General features: G+C 44.0%; 2 protein-coding genes across 12 annotated transcripts in view; one reads left to right on the plus strand and one right to left on the minus strand.

Annotated features, from left to right (window-relative positions):
* The window catches only part of Mtrfr (mitochondrial translation release factor in rescue), a 13,608-nt gene extending 7,814 nt beyond the window's left edge, over positions 1 to 5,794 (minus strand). Inside the window, exon 1 of the mRNA XM_050146599.1 lies at positions 5,627 to 5,794. The gene's annotated coding sequence lies outside the window, so the exon portion shown is untranslated. The remainder of the gene's footprint in view (positions 1 to 5,626) is intronic.
* A 136-nt stretch (positions 5,795 to 5,930) lies between these two features.
* Positions 5,931 to 14,507, plus strand: part of Mphosph9 (M-phase phosphoprotein 9) — a 69,181-nt gene continuing 60,604 nt past the window's right edge. For 7 of the 11 annotated variants that reach the window (XR_007592539.1, XM_050146384.1, XM_050146389.1 and 4 more), the window contains exons 1-3: positions 5,936 to 6,087; positions 8,026 to 8,309; positions 12,364 to 12,517. Coding sequence is in view for 8 of the 11 variants with exons in the window: in XM_050146384.1 (XP_050002341.1) it covers positions 8,203 to 8,309; positions 12,364 to 12,517 (261 nt within the window). In the remaining 3 variants the exon portion in view is untranslated. Of the gene's footprint in view, positions 6,088 to 8,025; positions 8,310 to 12,363; positions 12,518 to 14,507 lie in introns of all 11 variants that reach the window. The other 4 variants (XM_050146393.1, XM_050146394.1, XM_050146391.1 and 1 more) reach the window with 4 other exon arrangements.

Raw genomic sequence — 14,507 nt, forward strand, 5'->3', positions numbered from 1 at the left:
ACCATTCTTTTTTTTTTTAATATTTATTTATTTATTATGTATACAATATTCTGTCTGTGTGTATGCCTGCAGGCCAGAAGAGGGCACCAGACCCCATTACAGATGGTTGTGAGCCACCATGTGGTTGCCGGGAATTGAACTCAGGACCTTTGGAAGAGCAGACAATGCTCTTAACCTCTGAGCCATCTCTCCAGCCCCCAGACCATTCTTCCTACACTTGACCAAGTTAGGACTCGGACAGTGAGAGGCTTTAACCCAAAATTTGGTGGTCCATAATTTTGCATCTCCTGTGTTAGACTTGGGTGCTGGGATTATTATACCCAGATCAGGCAAGGGAATTTGATTTTAGTTTCAATTTAGGAAAGCCCATGAGTTTCAACCTAGACCTGCTGTTTCTTTAAAAATGTACCGCTTAGTTTTCCTTAGAAAGATAAGGTGCTCAGCTGGGCGGTGCACACCTTTAATCCCAGCACTCGGGAGGCAGAAGCAGGGGAATCTCTGTGAGTTTGAGACCAGCCTGGTCTACAAGAGCTAGTTCCAGGACAGGCTCTAAAACTACAGCAAAACCCTGTCTAAAAAAAAAAAAAAAAAAAAAAAAAAAGGAAGGTAAGGTGCTCAGAAGTCTCCCGCGCCACAGCTTCCATGGTGTGTCAGCCTTGCAGAAGCTTCACCAATACTAAGCAAAGAGAACACTTGTAGAGAGAACTCCATAGGGCAGTTTAGAAGAGATGCTCTCAGGAGGTTTAGCCATCTTCAGCATGCAACCTTGGGGAAATTAGACTCCATTTTTCAGAATCTCTGCTTTTTGTTATTATTGTTTTGAGTCAGGGCCTCTCTATGTAAGTCCCAACTGGCCTGGGATTCACTATGTAGTCCAGGCTGGCCTTGAATTCAAAGAACTCTGAGATCTGCCTCTGCCTCTTGAGTGCTGGGATTTAAAGATATATGCCCCATGCCTGGCAGACTGTTTTTTCAAACTAGCTCCCAGGTAAGGCCGTTACTTACCACTCTTTGAGTGGTATTCCGAAGGACTCTGGGCAGTACTGTCTGCATCCTGACACTTAGGATGGCAAGACTGATGAGAGGCTTGGAATCATGATGGCAGTGATGAGGATCCAGGAGTGTGCTGGATCAGTGGTCCTCAACCTTCCTGATGCTGCGACCCCTTAACAAAGTTCCTCAGGTTGTGGTGACCCTCAACCATAACATCATTTTGTGGCTATGTCATGAGGCTCTGGGTTTATCCCCAGCAGAGCATAAACCAGGTTTGGTGGTGCATGCTTATAATCCCCGCACTAGAGAGGCGGAGGCAGGAGGATCATAAATTCAGCGCAATCCTAAGTTTGACAGCAAGCTTGAAGTCAACCTGGGATACATGACCTTGCTTGATCTGGGAGAACAGTGGCAGTGGAGACAACTCTGGGTCTGGTCTGAATTTAACAGGTTTGTTGCTACCTAGGTCAAGAGACAACTAATGAAATATATAAAGGGACCAGTATCCCGTTTTCACAATACTAACATCCTGTCCCTCTTTTTATAGTAGAGACTTTCAGTGCGCCGAGAATTACGCCTCTATTCGTGGCGTCTCACAAGGATGTTCTCACCATCAGCAACAGTGTGAGCACAACAGGACACTACGACAGCACCACTAGCGACACAACCTTCTAGCTCCAACTCCTTAAAGCCTACGTTCCATGAATGTGTTCAGTATCTGCTCAGTGTCAAATGTCTTCATCAACCCTTCACAGTACAGTAGTGAGCTGGCTCTGGACGTGCAATGCTGCAACTTCAGCACCTTTGAGGCTAGCCTGGGCTACACAAACCCAACTCCTTAAAAAAAAAAAAAAAGCTAAACCAAGGGCTGGAGAGGTGGCTCAGTGGTTAAGAGCACTGCCTGCTCTTCCAAAGGTCCTGAGGTCAATTCCCAGCAACCACATGGTGGCTCACAACCATCTGTAATGAGATCTGGTGCCCTCTTCTGGCCTGCAGACACAATACTGTATACATAATAAATAAATCTTTAAAAAAAAAAAAAGCTAAACCAAAAATGATAGTGTAAAGAAAACAAATAAGGGACACTGTGTAGACTTATTGTGGAAGGTCCTGAGGTTTTACCAAAAAAAAAACAAAACAAACAAATAAACAAACAAAAAAAACCCCAGGGGATCGTATAGCTTAGGATGGCCTCAGACTTCCTACAGAGACTAAGATGATCTTGAATTCTGATATTCCTACTGAGCTGGAGTACAGACAAGCTGTTTTCAACTTTGAGTCAGGGTCTCATTATGAAGCCCTGGCTGGCCTGGAACTTGGTATGTAGACCATGTTGGCTCCAATTTGCAGAGATCCACCTGTGTCTGTCTCTTAAGAGCTGGGATTAAAGCGCCACCACCATTCCTAACTGTTTGTTTTTCAAGACAGGGTTTCTCTGTGTAGCCCTGGCTGTCCTGGAACTCACTCTGTAGACCAGACTGGTCTCAAACTCACAGAGCTCTGCCTCTGTCTAAGTGTTAGGATTAAAGGTATGTGCTTTGATTTCAACTTGTGAAACTAAATTTCTCTTTTTCCAAGCATGTTTCTTAACATCTCCAATGTGCTCTTTCTATTCCTTAAAAAAAAGTTTGTTCACTTTCCTTAACCTTCTCTTTGAGTATGACTCTCATTTCATCACAGAGAGACTATACCGCAGAACAGAATAAGCTTTCTTTCATTTCCTTCTCCATTTCCATGTGTGGGTGTGTGAATGTGTGCTTGCAGAGGTCCACGTTGATGCTGGGACTCCTCCCCATTGCTCTTTCACCTTACACATTGAATCAGGATCTTAACTGAACCCAGAGTTCCCTCGTCAGCTTGCTCTGGGGATTCCCCACCTGACCTCCAAGGCTGGTCACCACGCTCACTGGGCATTTCATGTGAGTTCTGAGTATCCAAACTCTGGTCCCAACATGTGAGCAGCAAGTGCTTCGGCCACGGAGTAGCTCTCCAGACCATCACTTTATTTCGGGACAGTCTCCCTATGTAGCCAGGCTATCCTTAATCTTAATATCCTATTGCTCCAGCATCCCAAATTCTGGGATTATAGAATAAGTATGAACTATGTAGTTCTCATGCCTAGAGTTGTGATTTACTTACTCTACAGTCATGGTCATGTCTCCTCATGTGTAAGGGGAAGGAAGAGCTTATCATATAGGGTGAGGACAAAGCCATGTATGTTGCCAGACATAAAGCTTTTAGTGCATGTTAGGTGGTAGCACATCACCCTTAAACTGCACAACTGGGGAGCTTTTGACTCCCAGACATTTAAGCTGCGGTCTGATAGTATAATACCAGTCTGAAAAACAACTGTTTCATGGGTATTTTAAAGCTCAAAGTGAAACGGCATCCAGAAGAGTGACCTGAAAGTTATTTTGTTTGATTTTGTCCAGTTTAAGAAGTACTTGGAGCTGGGCAATGGCAGTGTATGCCTTCAATCCAGCACTTGGGAGGCAGAGGCAGGTGGATAGCTTTGAGTTTGAGGCCAGCCTGGTCTACAGAGCAAGTCCTAGAGCGGCCAGGACTGCACAGAGAAACCCTATCTTGAAAAACAAAACAAAACAAAATAAAATATCTGGAAACCATGAGAATACCAAAGAGCTGCTGTTTGCTCAGGTCATAATTCTGGTGTATGAGATCAGGTGCCAAGGAGATCATTATGATGCCAAAATTCCAGCCTGCCTTCTTCGCAGATTCACACTGACACACCAAGCTGCCTTGATTGAACCAAGTCCTGGCTGAAATAACCTCAGGAAGTATGGACTATAGTAGAAAAAAACCCAAAACTTAAACACAGGGTTGGAAATGTGGGCTCTTAGAAGAATAACTGCTTAGCTATGGATTTTCAGCACCACAAAATGAATCAAAACACAAATATAAACCTGATAATTTTCCATGTTTACTAGGTAAGCTAGATTTGGTTTCATTGCTTATTTTTTTGCTGTGAAGGATGTGTTAGAAAACGTCAGGAACACAAAGTAACACCCTCAAGTCACACCGGGAAACAGGAGGGAGAGCCCATTCCAGCACACGAGTGGCAGTTCTAGGCCAGCAAAAGAACTAACCAATGAATGAGACCTTACCAAAAAGCTTTACCTGAGGTAAGAAACATGGCATGTACAACCTCATCTGTGCCAATGAACAAAACAGTTTAGCTGGATGGTGGTGGCGCATGCCTTTAATCCCAGCACTTGGGAGACAGAGGTAGGCGGATCTGTGAGTTTGAGGCCAGCCTGGTCTACAAGAGCTAGTTCCAGGACAGCCAGGGCTACACAGAGAAACCCTGTTTTGAAACAAAAAACTAAAAAAACCAAAAACCCAGTTTAATCACAATGCTAGTTCCTGAACATTTGACTTAACACATCAACAAATTAAAAACAAATTCTCTAAAAATTACCTAAAATGAATATACTGAAGCTGTGTTGGTGCACACTGATTGGTCATCCCAGAATTTGTGAGCTAAAGGCAGGAAGATCAAGCGATCAAGGCTAGCCTTAGTTACATACTGAGTAGGTATACCAGAAGGTTAACTGGGGCTATAAGAGAGACTCTCTCTTAAACAGCAAAACAGAACTCAAGAAAAATACTAGTACTAAAATGATACTGGGAAGACAAAACAATCCAACAACAAAAACCTCCCCCAAATTTAGAGAGCATTTCTGGTCTGTGGCCATGACCTCTGTGTGGTTAGTAACTAGTAGTAGCTGCCTTTGGAGTTAATATTCATCTGTAGGAGGAACACAGCTTTCTCTGATGAGCTGTTTGACAAATTCCCAATTCTCACTTATCTGAATGCGAGATTCTAGTGTCTCTAATTGTTAGTCTAATAGATTAAATTTGGACCAACTGAACTAGGTGAGAAACACGTTGAAATATGAAGTCACTGTGCACTTAAACACCTGATTTTGGTTTGGTGTGTGGTCATGATCCTGATGAGTGGATGAATCAGTGGAGATTTCGGTCCCCGTACACTTTAGATCTGGCATACATCTGTAGGTTTGGGGTCGCTACTACTGAATTTCACTGTTGATATGTGTCTGGCCAGGCTTGAAAGCATAGGCCTTTTACCCCAGCACTTGAGGGACAGAAGAGAGCGCATTTCCATGAGTTCAAGGCCAGCCAGATCTACATAGTGAGTTCTAGGGTAGCTAGGGTTATATAGTGAAACTGTCTAAAACAATACTAATAAAAACAAGTGGTGGGGTTTCAAGGAGGAGAGGATGAGATGTTTCTTTGTAGGTTTGCCATTTCAAGGGCAAATACATCACCCGCATCCTGACTTCGCAGACAGTGCCCAAGCATAGCCTAGGCGATACTACGTGCTACTCCCAGTACTGCACTTGCTGCAAGACAGGATCCACTGCCTAAGTATCGACACGTTTCTCCTTGGCCTCCGAAGAGCTACCTTCTTCAGAGTAGCTCGCACCATGAGTCTGGAGAGACACACAGCCAGTCTCCCTAAACTTAGGTTAAAGAGTCCAGACAACTTAGCTCAGGAGTCAGGCCAAGTAAGTGACGCAAGTCGGAAGTAGGTCAGGAGTTCCAGCTTCAAGATCTCATCCCAGAGTCTGTGACAGTAGTAACAGACGCTTACCTGTTTTTGCACCGGCCTCCAGCCGGAAACATTCAGCAAGAATCTAAACCACGGGGGAATCAAAGGTGAAGTCTGCGTTGTTCTCCCACCGCCCCCACAACAGCCCCAGGTCTGCGCACGCGTCCTACTCCTTCGGCGGCTTCCCTAGCCTGCCAGAGGCTCATTCTCATTAACTACGCATGCGAGAAACAGAGGCGTCTTCCCGCAGTTTCTAGAGAACCAATCGGCGGGGGCCTTGACCTCAAGCCCCACCCTCACGCCGCTTGCGTCGCCCTGCCCTCTTTGGCGCGAGCTGCGCGTTAGGGAACGAGGGAAGGTGCCAGTCTGCGCCGGCTCGTCCCTCTCCCGAGCAGCCAATCGCCGGTGAGCGGCCGGGCACGCGCGCGCGCGCGCCTCCTGGAGTTTAACGGTCGCGTGAGGCCAATTCCCCGGGCCAGGCTAGGCAGAGGCGAGGAGGCCAGGTAAGCGGTCGCGGCTTGTGGGCAGCTGCGTGCCGCGAGGGCTGAGGACTGAGTCCTAGACGATCCCATCAGAGGGGACCCCCTTGGGTGCGTTGACAGGCTAGGGTGAGGGACTGTGGCTACCGCAAAGCTGGCCGGAGCCCGCTGGCGTGTGCGGGTCCGCAGTTGCGGGCGCTCTTTCTAGACGCGTGCCCTTGAGTGACATCAGCGAGGCCCAATCGGAGGGCGGCCTTTGTAAGGGGCGTGGGTGCTCGCCCCCTCCACCCCGGTAGTGGTACCCACGCTTCCATTGGAAATGACAGTGATCGCGAGCGGCTCTCCAACATGCCTGCTGCCTTGTATTCTCTCCTCCGGTCTTGAACCGATAGGCGCTACCCGCGACTAGGGTCTGACGTCTGCCCCTGAAACCACCTCGTACTGGTTCCCCGCAGAGGAAGCCCTGTGAACTTTCAAATTGTTAATGCTACTCCGTCACTCCTGCCTCCGACTCCAAAGGGTTGTAGGGTGAGGGACAGAGCATCGTTTTTTGGTGCTGAAAGTTATGTTTAGAAATGTCTGTACCTATATTCAGTTTCTATCAAGTTTATTTCAGATCCATAGCGGGTTTCCCCCTTTTCTCCTCGCCCTTCCCCGTCCCGGGAGAGGTGTCATTGAGGTTCTAGTGGTGTTTCTATCTAAATCTTGCATCCGGATTACCTCAGCGGAGGTGGATGTGGGGGGAGGGCCTGTGAGAAGAGATGGAACGGTAGATCCACCTCTCTGGAGAGTTTGTGGTCATTTGAATCCACGTATTTTCGTTGCCAGTTGGAAGAGGCAGCCCCTGGCTTTTTCAATACCCCATTTGTCACTGGTGATGGGCCAGACACTGGGGTGGGAAAGTGGCGGAAGTCAAATCCATTTGGTTAGATCTGTGCCTGTCCTGGAGGCAATGAATTGATTGTGTTCTTTAAGCCCTGGAAAGTGAGAGTTGGGTGGCACAGGAATGTGAGAAAGTTCTTCCGATGCAGTCTCTAAACTTCTCATTTTATAAGCAGCATGGTTTTTTTTGTTTTGTTTTGGTTTTTGTTGTTGTTCCCCCTCATCTCTTTGAAATCAGTGGATTCTGGAAAGATGATGCATATGGTTGGGCTTATGACAGCAAGTTTAAATCTATATATCCAGATTTAGTAAAATTTTAGTTAACTTGTTCAGAGTACAAAGTATTGAGAATTGTACATCCAGCCATTTTTAACAGTTAAATAGCTCTTAAACGCAAACATAAGACTAAATAGTTAAGTCCTGTTAGTGGCTACATAAGTTAACAAACCTTCTGCAGTGTAGGACTTACTAAATAAGTGAACCAGGCTGAAAGTATTCCATTTATTATGTAATAGAGTGCACCTAGAACCTTTATTATTAAACACAAAATTCTGAAATATTGCCTGTAGGGGATAATGTGATTCTTACAAAAAGACATATGGTCCCTATACATAAACTACATCCTGCTGAAAGTATGTGATTTAGGGGTTTTAGAAGAAGAAATGCTAACTCCAGAACTTTCCATCACCCTGAGGTGAAAAGCGAGTGCACTGCAGTGGCGTCCTTTCTCCCGTCCTCCTCGGGGCTTCATAGTCTGCTATGAAGGTTTGCCCTGTGGGTTTGCCAGTGCTAGATTCTTCATATAAATGAAGTCATAGAGTAGTAGTTTTTTTTTTTTTTTTTCCCTGAGACAGGGTTTCTCTGGGTAGCTTTGGAGCCTGTCCTGGAACTCTCTGTGTAGACCAGGCTGGCTTCAAGTTGACAGAGATCCTCCTGCCCCTGCTTCCTGAGTGCTGGGACTAAAGGTGTGCCCCACCACTGCCCAGCCTGGCTGCTGTTCTTTATGTAGATGAATTTTCAAGGTCTGCAAAGCCATGAAAAGATAGTGGGTAAATTGTACATTTAATGGTTTTTCCGTAGTTTTCCCTGTTCATCTTCAGACTCCTTGGAAGCATAGCGGACTTCATAGCTCTGAATGTCAGCTGCTGAGGATGCCGGTAGACGATGAGGCAGCTGAAGAGGAGCTGGAAGCAGCCTCCTCCTTCAGGAGAAACAACAGTGCTTCCAAATGACAGAGCTTAACCATTTCCATACGATATGGAGGATTTTGATTTGGCAGAAACTTTACAAAAATCTTCACCTTCTGCAGACTCTGATATTAAAAGTACTCCCCATTCTCTCGGATTGAGCTTGCGTGCTAATAGGTAAGAATTGTTAGATACTATTTCCTTTAAGATAGGATTTCTCTGTGTTTGTTCTGGAACTCTCTCTGTAGACCAGACTGGCTTTTTTTTTTTTTTAATTTATTTATTTATTAACGATTTCTGCCTCCTCCCCGCCACTGCCTCCCATTTCCCCCTCCCCCAGTCAAGTCCCCCTCCTTCGTCAGCCCAAAGAGCAATCAGGGTTCCCTGCCCTTTGGGAAGTCCAAGGACCACCCACCTCCATCCAGGTCTAGTAAGGTGAGCATCCAAACTGCCTAGGCTCCCACAAAGTCAGTACGTGCAGTAGGATCAAAAACCCATTGCCATTGTTCTTGAGTTCTCAGTAGTCCTCATTGTCTGCTATGTTCAGGGAGTCCGGTTTTATCCCAGGCTTTTTCAGACTCAGGCCAGCTGGCCTTGGTGAGTTCCCGATAGAACATCCCCATTGTCTCAGTGTGTGGGTGCACCCCTCGTGGTCCTGAGTTCCTTGCTCGTGCTTTCTCTCCTTCTGCTCCTGATTTGGACCTTGAGATTTCAGTCCGGTGCTCCAATGTGGGTCTCTGTCTCCTTTCATCGCCTGATGAAGGTTAATATTTAGGAGGATGCCTATATGTTTTTCTTTGGGTGACCAGACTGGCTTTGAACTCAGAGGTCCACCTGTCTCTGTCTCCCTAGTGCTGGGGACAATGGTGTGTGCCACCACCACCAGGTGGTTGGATACTATTTTCATGTGTTAATAAACCAAAATAACTTTATTTGCAGAACTGACCAGTTGATCTAATCAGTGTCATTGTTGCCTTAAAGAACAAACAACCCATCTCTGATTAGGAACTGTTTAGGGACAGTCCTGGAACTCTCACTGTAGACCAAACTGGCCTTGAACTGAGAGATCCATCATTATGCTTTTTTTATTTTGTAACTTACAAGCATATCTTTAAAATTTGATAGCATATATATATACATATATATATATATACATATATATATATAATTTTTTTGAGGTAAGACCTCTTATAGCCAAGGCTAACCTGACTCATAATGTACTCAGAGATAATCTTGATCTTTTGATTCTCTACATCCTGATAATTGCCTAGTTATTTTTCCTTTTTTTTTTTTTTAACCTTTTTAATTTTTTTAAAGAGACAGTCTAATTGTGTAGCTCAGGCTGGCCTTAAACTCAAGGAAGTCCTCCTGTCTTAGCCTTCCTAGTACTGGGGTTACAAATGTGAGCTACTGGGCTGAAGAGATAGCTCAGTGGTTAAGAGCACTGGCTGCTCTTCCAGAGGTCCTGAGTTCAATTCCCAGTAACCACATGGTGGCTCACAACCATCTATAATGATATCTGGTGTCCTCTTCTGATTAACATGCAGGCGAAACACTGTATAAATAATAAATGTTTAGAAAAATAAATTAAAAAAAAAACAAATGTGAGCTACAACACCTGGGTTATTTCTACATTCTAAATTAATAGTATAGATAATATTTTATATTGTAGAAGCATACCAATCTGGGAAACAGTAATTAAAAATGCATATTAGAACTGGACAGAGGTGGCACACGCTTTTAATTCCAGTACTCGGGAGGCAGAGGCAGGTGGATCTCTGTGAATTCCAGGACAGCCTGGTCCACAGAGCTAGTTCCAGGATAACTAAGCCTACCAAAGAAACTCTTCCAAAACAAAACAAAACAAACAAAAAAAAAACCCAAAAAACCTCAAAAAGCAAAAAACAGACTGAGTTGACAAAATAGCCAATAAAATTCTTATGTATTTAATTATTGATTCAATTATTTAGGGTCTCTCTGTCCCTGGCTGCCCCGAAGCTCATTTATTTAGTCCAGGTTGGCTTGGAACCTGTAGCAGTCTCTTGACTCTACCTCTCAAGCTTTGTGAAGACACACACACACACACACACACACACACACACACACACACACATATTTGGGTGCTCCTCCCTCCCTCCCTCCCTCCCTCCCTCCCTCCCTCCCTCCCTCCCTCCCTCTCTCCTTCCTTTCTCTTTTTTGATACAGGGCCTCTCTATATAACCTTAGCTCTATTTTGCCAGGCTGGCCTCTAACTCATAGAGATCCATCTACCTCTGCCTCTAGAGTTCTGGGATTAAAGACGTGTACCACCCAAAGGGTCAGATAGCTTTAAATATAAAGATTTTGATGAATTTGTGTATTATAAATTAACTACCTTAAAAACTGTTCATTCTTGGCCGGGCGGTGGTGGCGCATGCCTTTAATCCTAGCACTCGGGAGGCAGAGGCAGGTGGATCTCTGTGAGTTCGAGGCCAGCCTGGTCTACAAGAACTAGTTCCAGGACGGGAACCAAAAGCTGCGGAGAAACCCTGTCTCAAAAAATCCAAAAACAACAACAACAACAAAAAAAAAACATCAAAAACCTGTTCATTCTCTCCCATCCTTGTGAGGAATTTGAAGCAGTAATATCCCACGGGTAAGGTAGTATGAGAGAAAGATGTAAAGGCCCGAGACATGTCTGCTGCAATACTCCACCTTGAAGCCGAATGCTGGCCACATTTACCTCCTGCCTCATTTGGTGGCCCCTCTGAAATCTACTTCTAGAAGAAATTGCATTTAGTACTTTCATTGCCTGTTGAACCTATGTACTTCTCATGAAATTGATGTCATTGAATTTATATCTCCTTTCTTTTGACTGACACTTAAATCCACCATGGTGAAACTAGATTATTGCAACTCTGTAAAGTTCTTATGTACAACACATATTTTAAAGAATTTATTGTGGTCTTGCTCTTCAATTTTTTTCCGCTTCTAACTTTATTATTTTATTATTTTCATTTTGGTTAGTGTGTGTGTGTGTGTGTGTGTGTGTGTGTGTGTGCGCGCACGCATGTGTGCTAAACAAAACAGATCTACGTGGTAAGTAAGTAAAATTGCTCAGGGACTGGGAATGTAATTCCACTGGTTGAATACTTATTTGACATGCAGGAAGCCCTGGGTTCTGTTCCTAGCACAGCAGAAATCAGGAATCATGCCTGTAATTCCTACACTTGGGAAGAAAAGGTAGGAAGAATAGCAGTTCAAGCTCATCTTCTCCTATGTAGTGAGTTTGAGGCCAGCCTTACATACACGTGGCTGAAAAATAATAACAGTAAATTGGAGGAAAGATGGCTTAGAGGCTAAGAGCACAGACTACTCTTCCAAAGGACCCAGGCCTAATTCCCAGCACCCACTTGACAGCTCACAACTGTTTGTGGCTCTAGTTACAGGGGATCCAGCATTCTCACAGATACATATATGCAGGCAAAACACCAAAGCACATAGGATAAAAATAAATCATTGAAAAAAGAAAACATTTGGCCGGGCAGTGGTGGCGCTCGCCTTCCATCCCAGCACTTGGGAGGCAGAGGCAGGCAGATTTTTTTGAGTTCGAGGCTAACCTAGTCTACAATAGCTAGTTCCAGGACAGGCTCCAAAGCTACAGAGAAATGCTGTCTCAAAAAACAACAAAAAAGCAACAACAACAAAAAACAAAACAAAAAAACCAATAAAAATGCCCTTTTAGCTATAAACAGATCTGATGTTCTGAATTGTATTTGGGGTGTTTATGAACAAATCTGAAGTCATCCCCCATTTGGAAGTCTTAGTGTTCCATTACACACTGTACAGGCTCAATAAATCCTATTTATTGACTGCTAATTGGGTTGGCAGAGCTTTCATTCACAGGCAGTTCAGTGATAAGCACGAGCTTATCACATGGAATCTGAGGATCTGGTTACGGGATTGACTGTTCTGGCAGCAGAAAGAGACTGCTTAGCGGACAATGGAGGGCTGTTGTTAAAGTGGGCCAGATGAGCCTCCAGAATAGTTAAGGGAAGCTGTGCCATCTTCCCTGTCGTTTCTGCTGGAGAAGGCTTCTCTCATAAAGACGTGAGTGTGTCCTGTGTGGTCAGGTTTCTGAGGAGTATTAGGTGTCAGTGGTTGTGTTCTGCTCTGCTAGATCTTGAACTGCTGAATTAGTCAACTCTTCAGTTGAATGAGAAAACCATCTGAATTATTTATGTTTCAACAGAAGTAGTCCCCACCTTAGTACAAATGGGGTATCCTCTTTCTCAGGGAAGACCGGGCCACCTGTCGTTCAAGGCACAGTCGAAGTCCTCACTGCTTTAACACAAGAGCTGCAGAACAGTGACCGGACTGCCTCAGAGCTTTGGAAGAACTGTGAGGTATCTCATTTTGTTTTATTTGGGGGGTGGTGGTGCTCTTTTAAATATGAAATAAATGTGGCTGTACTGAATTGTTAGAAATTTATGTCCAGAAAAGCATGATATTTAACCTTAGTTCTATAGTCAAATGACCAAGCATAAGAAAACTGATACTGAAGGAACAAGAGAAGGGAGATGGGACATCATGGCCACAGAGAGCAGACTGGAGACTCCCTGTGAACTGAAGTCTTTGTTCCAGCACCCTCGGACTGTTAAAATTGTTACTAATTACAGTCTTCTAAGTGACTCTTCAAGTTGTCCTCATTTTTACAAACCTAAATCTTCTTTTTTTCTGGAGTATTTTGAATGCTCTTATGATAAATTAAGGCCTCTATTTTGTGCCTAACACATTCTTCTGATGCGTTGACCTGTCGGCAGTGACTTCTTTGGTTAAACCGTGATGGAAATTTAATTCTTAGGAACATCTCCCAGTGGAAGTATGGGAATTGGTGGTGGTGTGCGCACCTAGCCCTGGAAACAAGCCAGGAAAAAGGAGAATCACAGAAACAAACTTAAAGACTGACATATAGAAGGATACTTACAAATTTTGTTTTGGAGAATAATACTCAAGATGGCCTTTTCTCAATTGTTCATTTGTTTTTTGAGACAGGCTCTTTATGTAGCTCTGTCTGACTTGGAGCTTACTGTGTAGACTAGGCTGGCCTCAATCTCACAGAGATTTTCCTGACCCTGCCTCCCGAGTGCTGGGACTAAAGGTGGACTCTACCATGCCAGACTTTTTGCTCTTTAGACTCCATAAAAGGTTGTAATGTTTTATAGAAATGCAAACGTAATTATCAAACTCTAAGCAGTAGATTTTAACATTAATTGTACTTTTAGAACCATAACTTGTGTTTTTAGAATATAAAACTGAAAGAAAGATTTCCTGGTCTAAGAATTCAGTAGCAATTACCCCAAATATAATGACTTCAAAGAATTTGCATTTAAAATGAACTTTTCAGAGTTTTGGGAGGTTGTGGTAGTTTGCAGCAGGGTCTCACTCTAGCCCAGGTCTCACTCTGGAACTCATAATGTCCCCTAGCCTGGCCTTCAGTTCTTGGCAGTGTTTCTGCCTTAGCTTCCCAAGCACTGGAATGTGGGGTTTGAGTAGTTGGCAGCTTTTCATTTTTCTCCAATGGTTTTTTATGTTTTTCACCTAGCAATCACTGAACCAATGTGGAAGACCCATAAGATGTATTTGTGTATGATGCCGCTAAGACCCAGGATGGCCTGGTCTGGACATGTAGCTCAGTGGCATGGTACATGTTTAGCATGCATGAGACCCTGGGTTCTAATCCAGCATCTGGAGAAAACAAGTTTGATGAACTATTTTTCCTGTGTGGTCATTAACCTGTGACCAGTAACATGTAAATAGGACCAAGAGCAACTACCACAGCACAGTTTATTTCTGACAACTTTTGTTTGATTAGAAATTGTTACTTTAGTACTTTGAATCAACACTTGAAGTTAGAGAGAGACTGTATTTCTGAGTTTAATGTATTGATTTAAAAAAAAAATGGTTGGGGGAGGAGCGGAGGAGGTGGAATTTTTTTTTTTTTTTTTTCCGAGACAGGGTTTCTCTGTGGCTTTGGAGCCTGTCCTGGCACTAGCTCTGTAGACCAGGCTGGTCTCGAACTCACAGAGATCCGCCTGCCTCTGCTTCCCGAGTGCTGGGATTAAAGGCGTGCGCCCGGCGAGGTGGAAATTTTTAAGTAAAAATAAATAAATAAATGAATAAATGAATGAATGAATGAATGGTTGGGCCTGGATTTCCTTGTGGATGATTCCAGGCTCATAGTCTGGCCCTGGGCTCTCATTTGCAAAGTTCAATCTTGGTTGATGCAGAGTCAGTTGGTCTGAGGAGGAGGAGACTGAGCTAGAGGTTTTTTGTTTTGTTTTGTTTTTTTAAGATTTATTTATTATGTATACAATGTTCTGCCTGCATATGTGC

The sequence above is a fragment of the Alexandromys fortis genome, unplaced genomic scaffold (assembly GCF_014885135.2).
Source record: "Alexandromys fortis isolate MF-2015 unplaced genomic scaffold, M_Fortis_MF-2015_v1.1 scaffold_56, whole genome shotgun sequence".
Classification (NCBI taxonomy): Eukaryota; Metazoa; Chordata; class Mammalia; order Rodentia; family Cricetidae; genus Alexandromys; species Alexandromys fortis.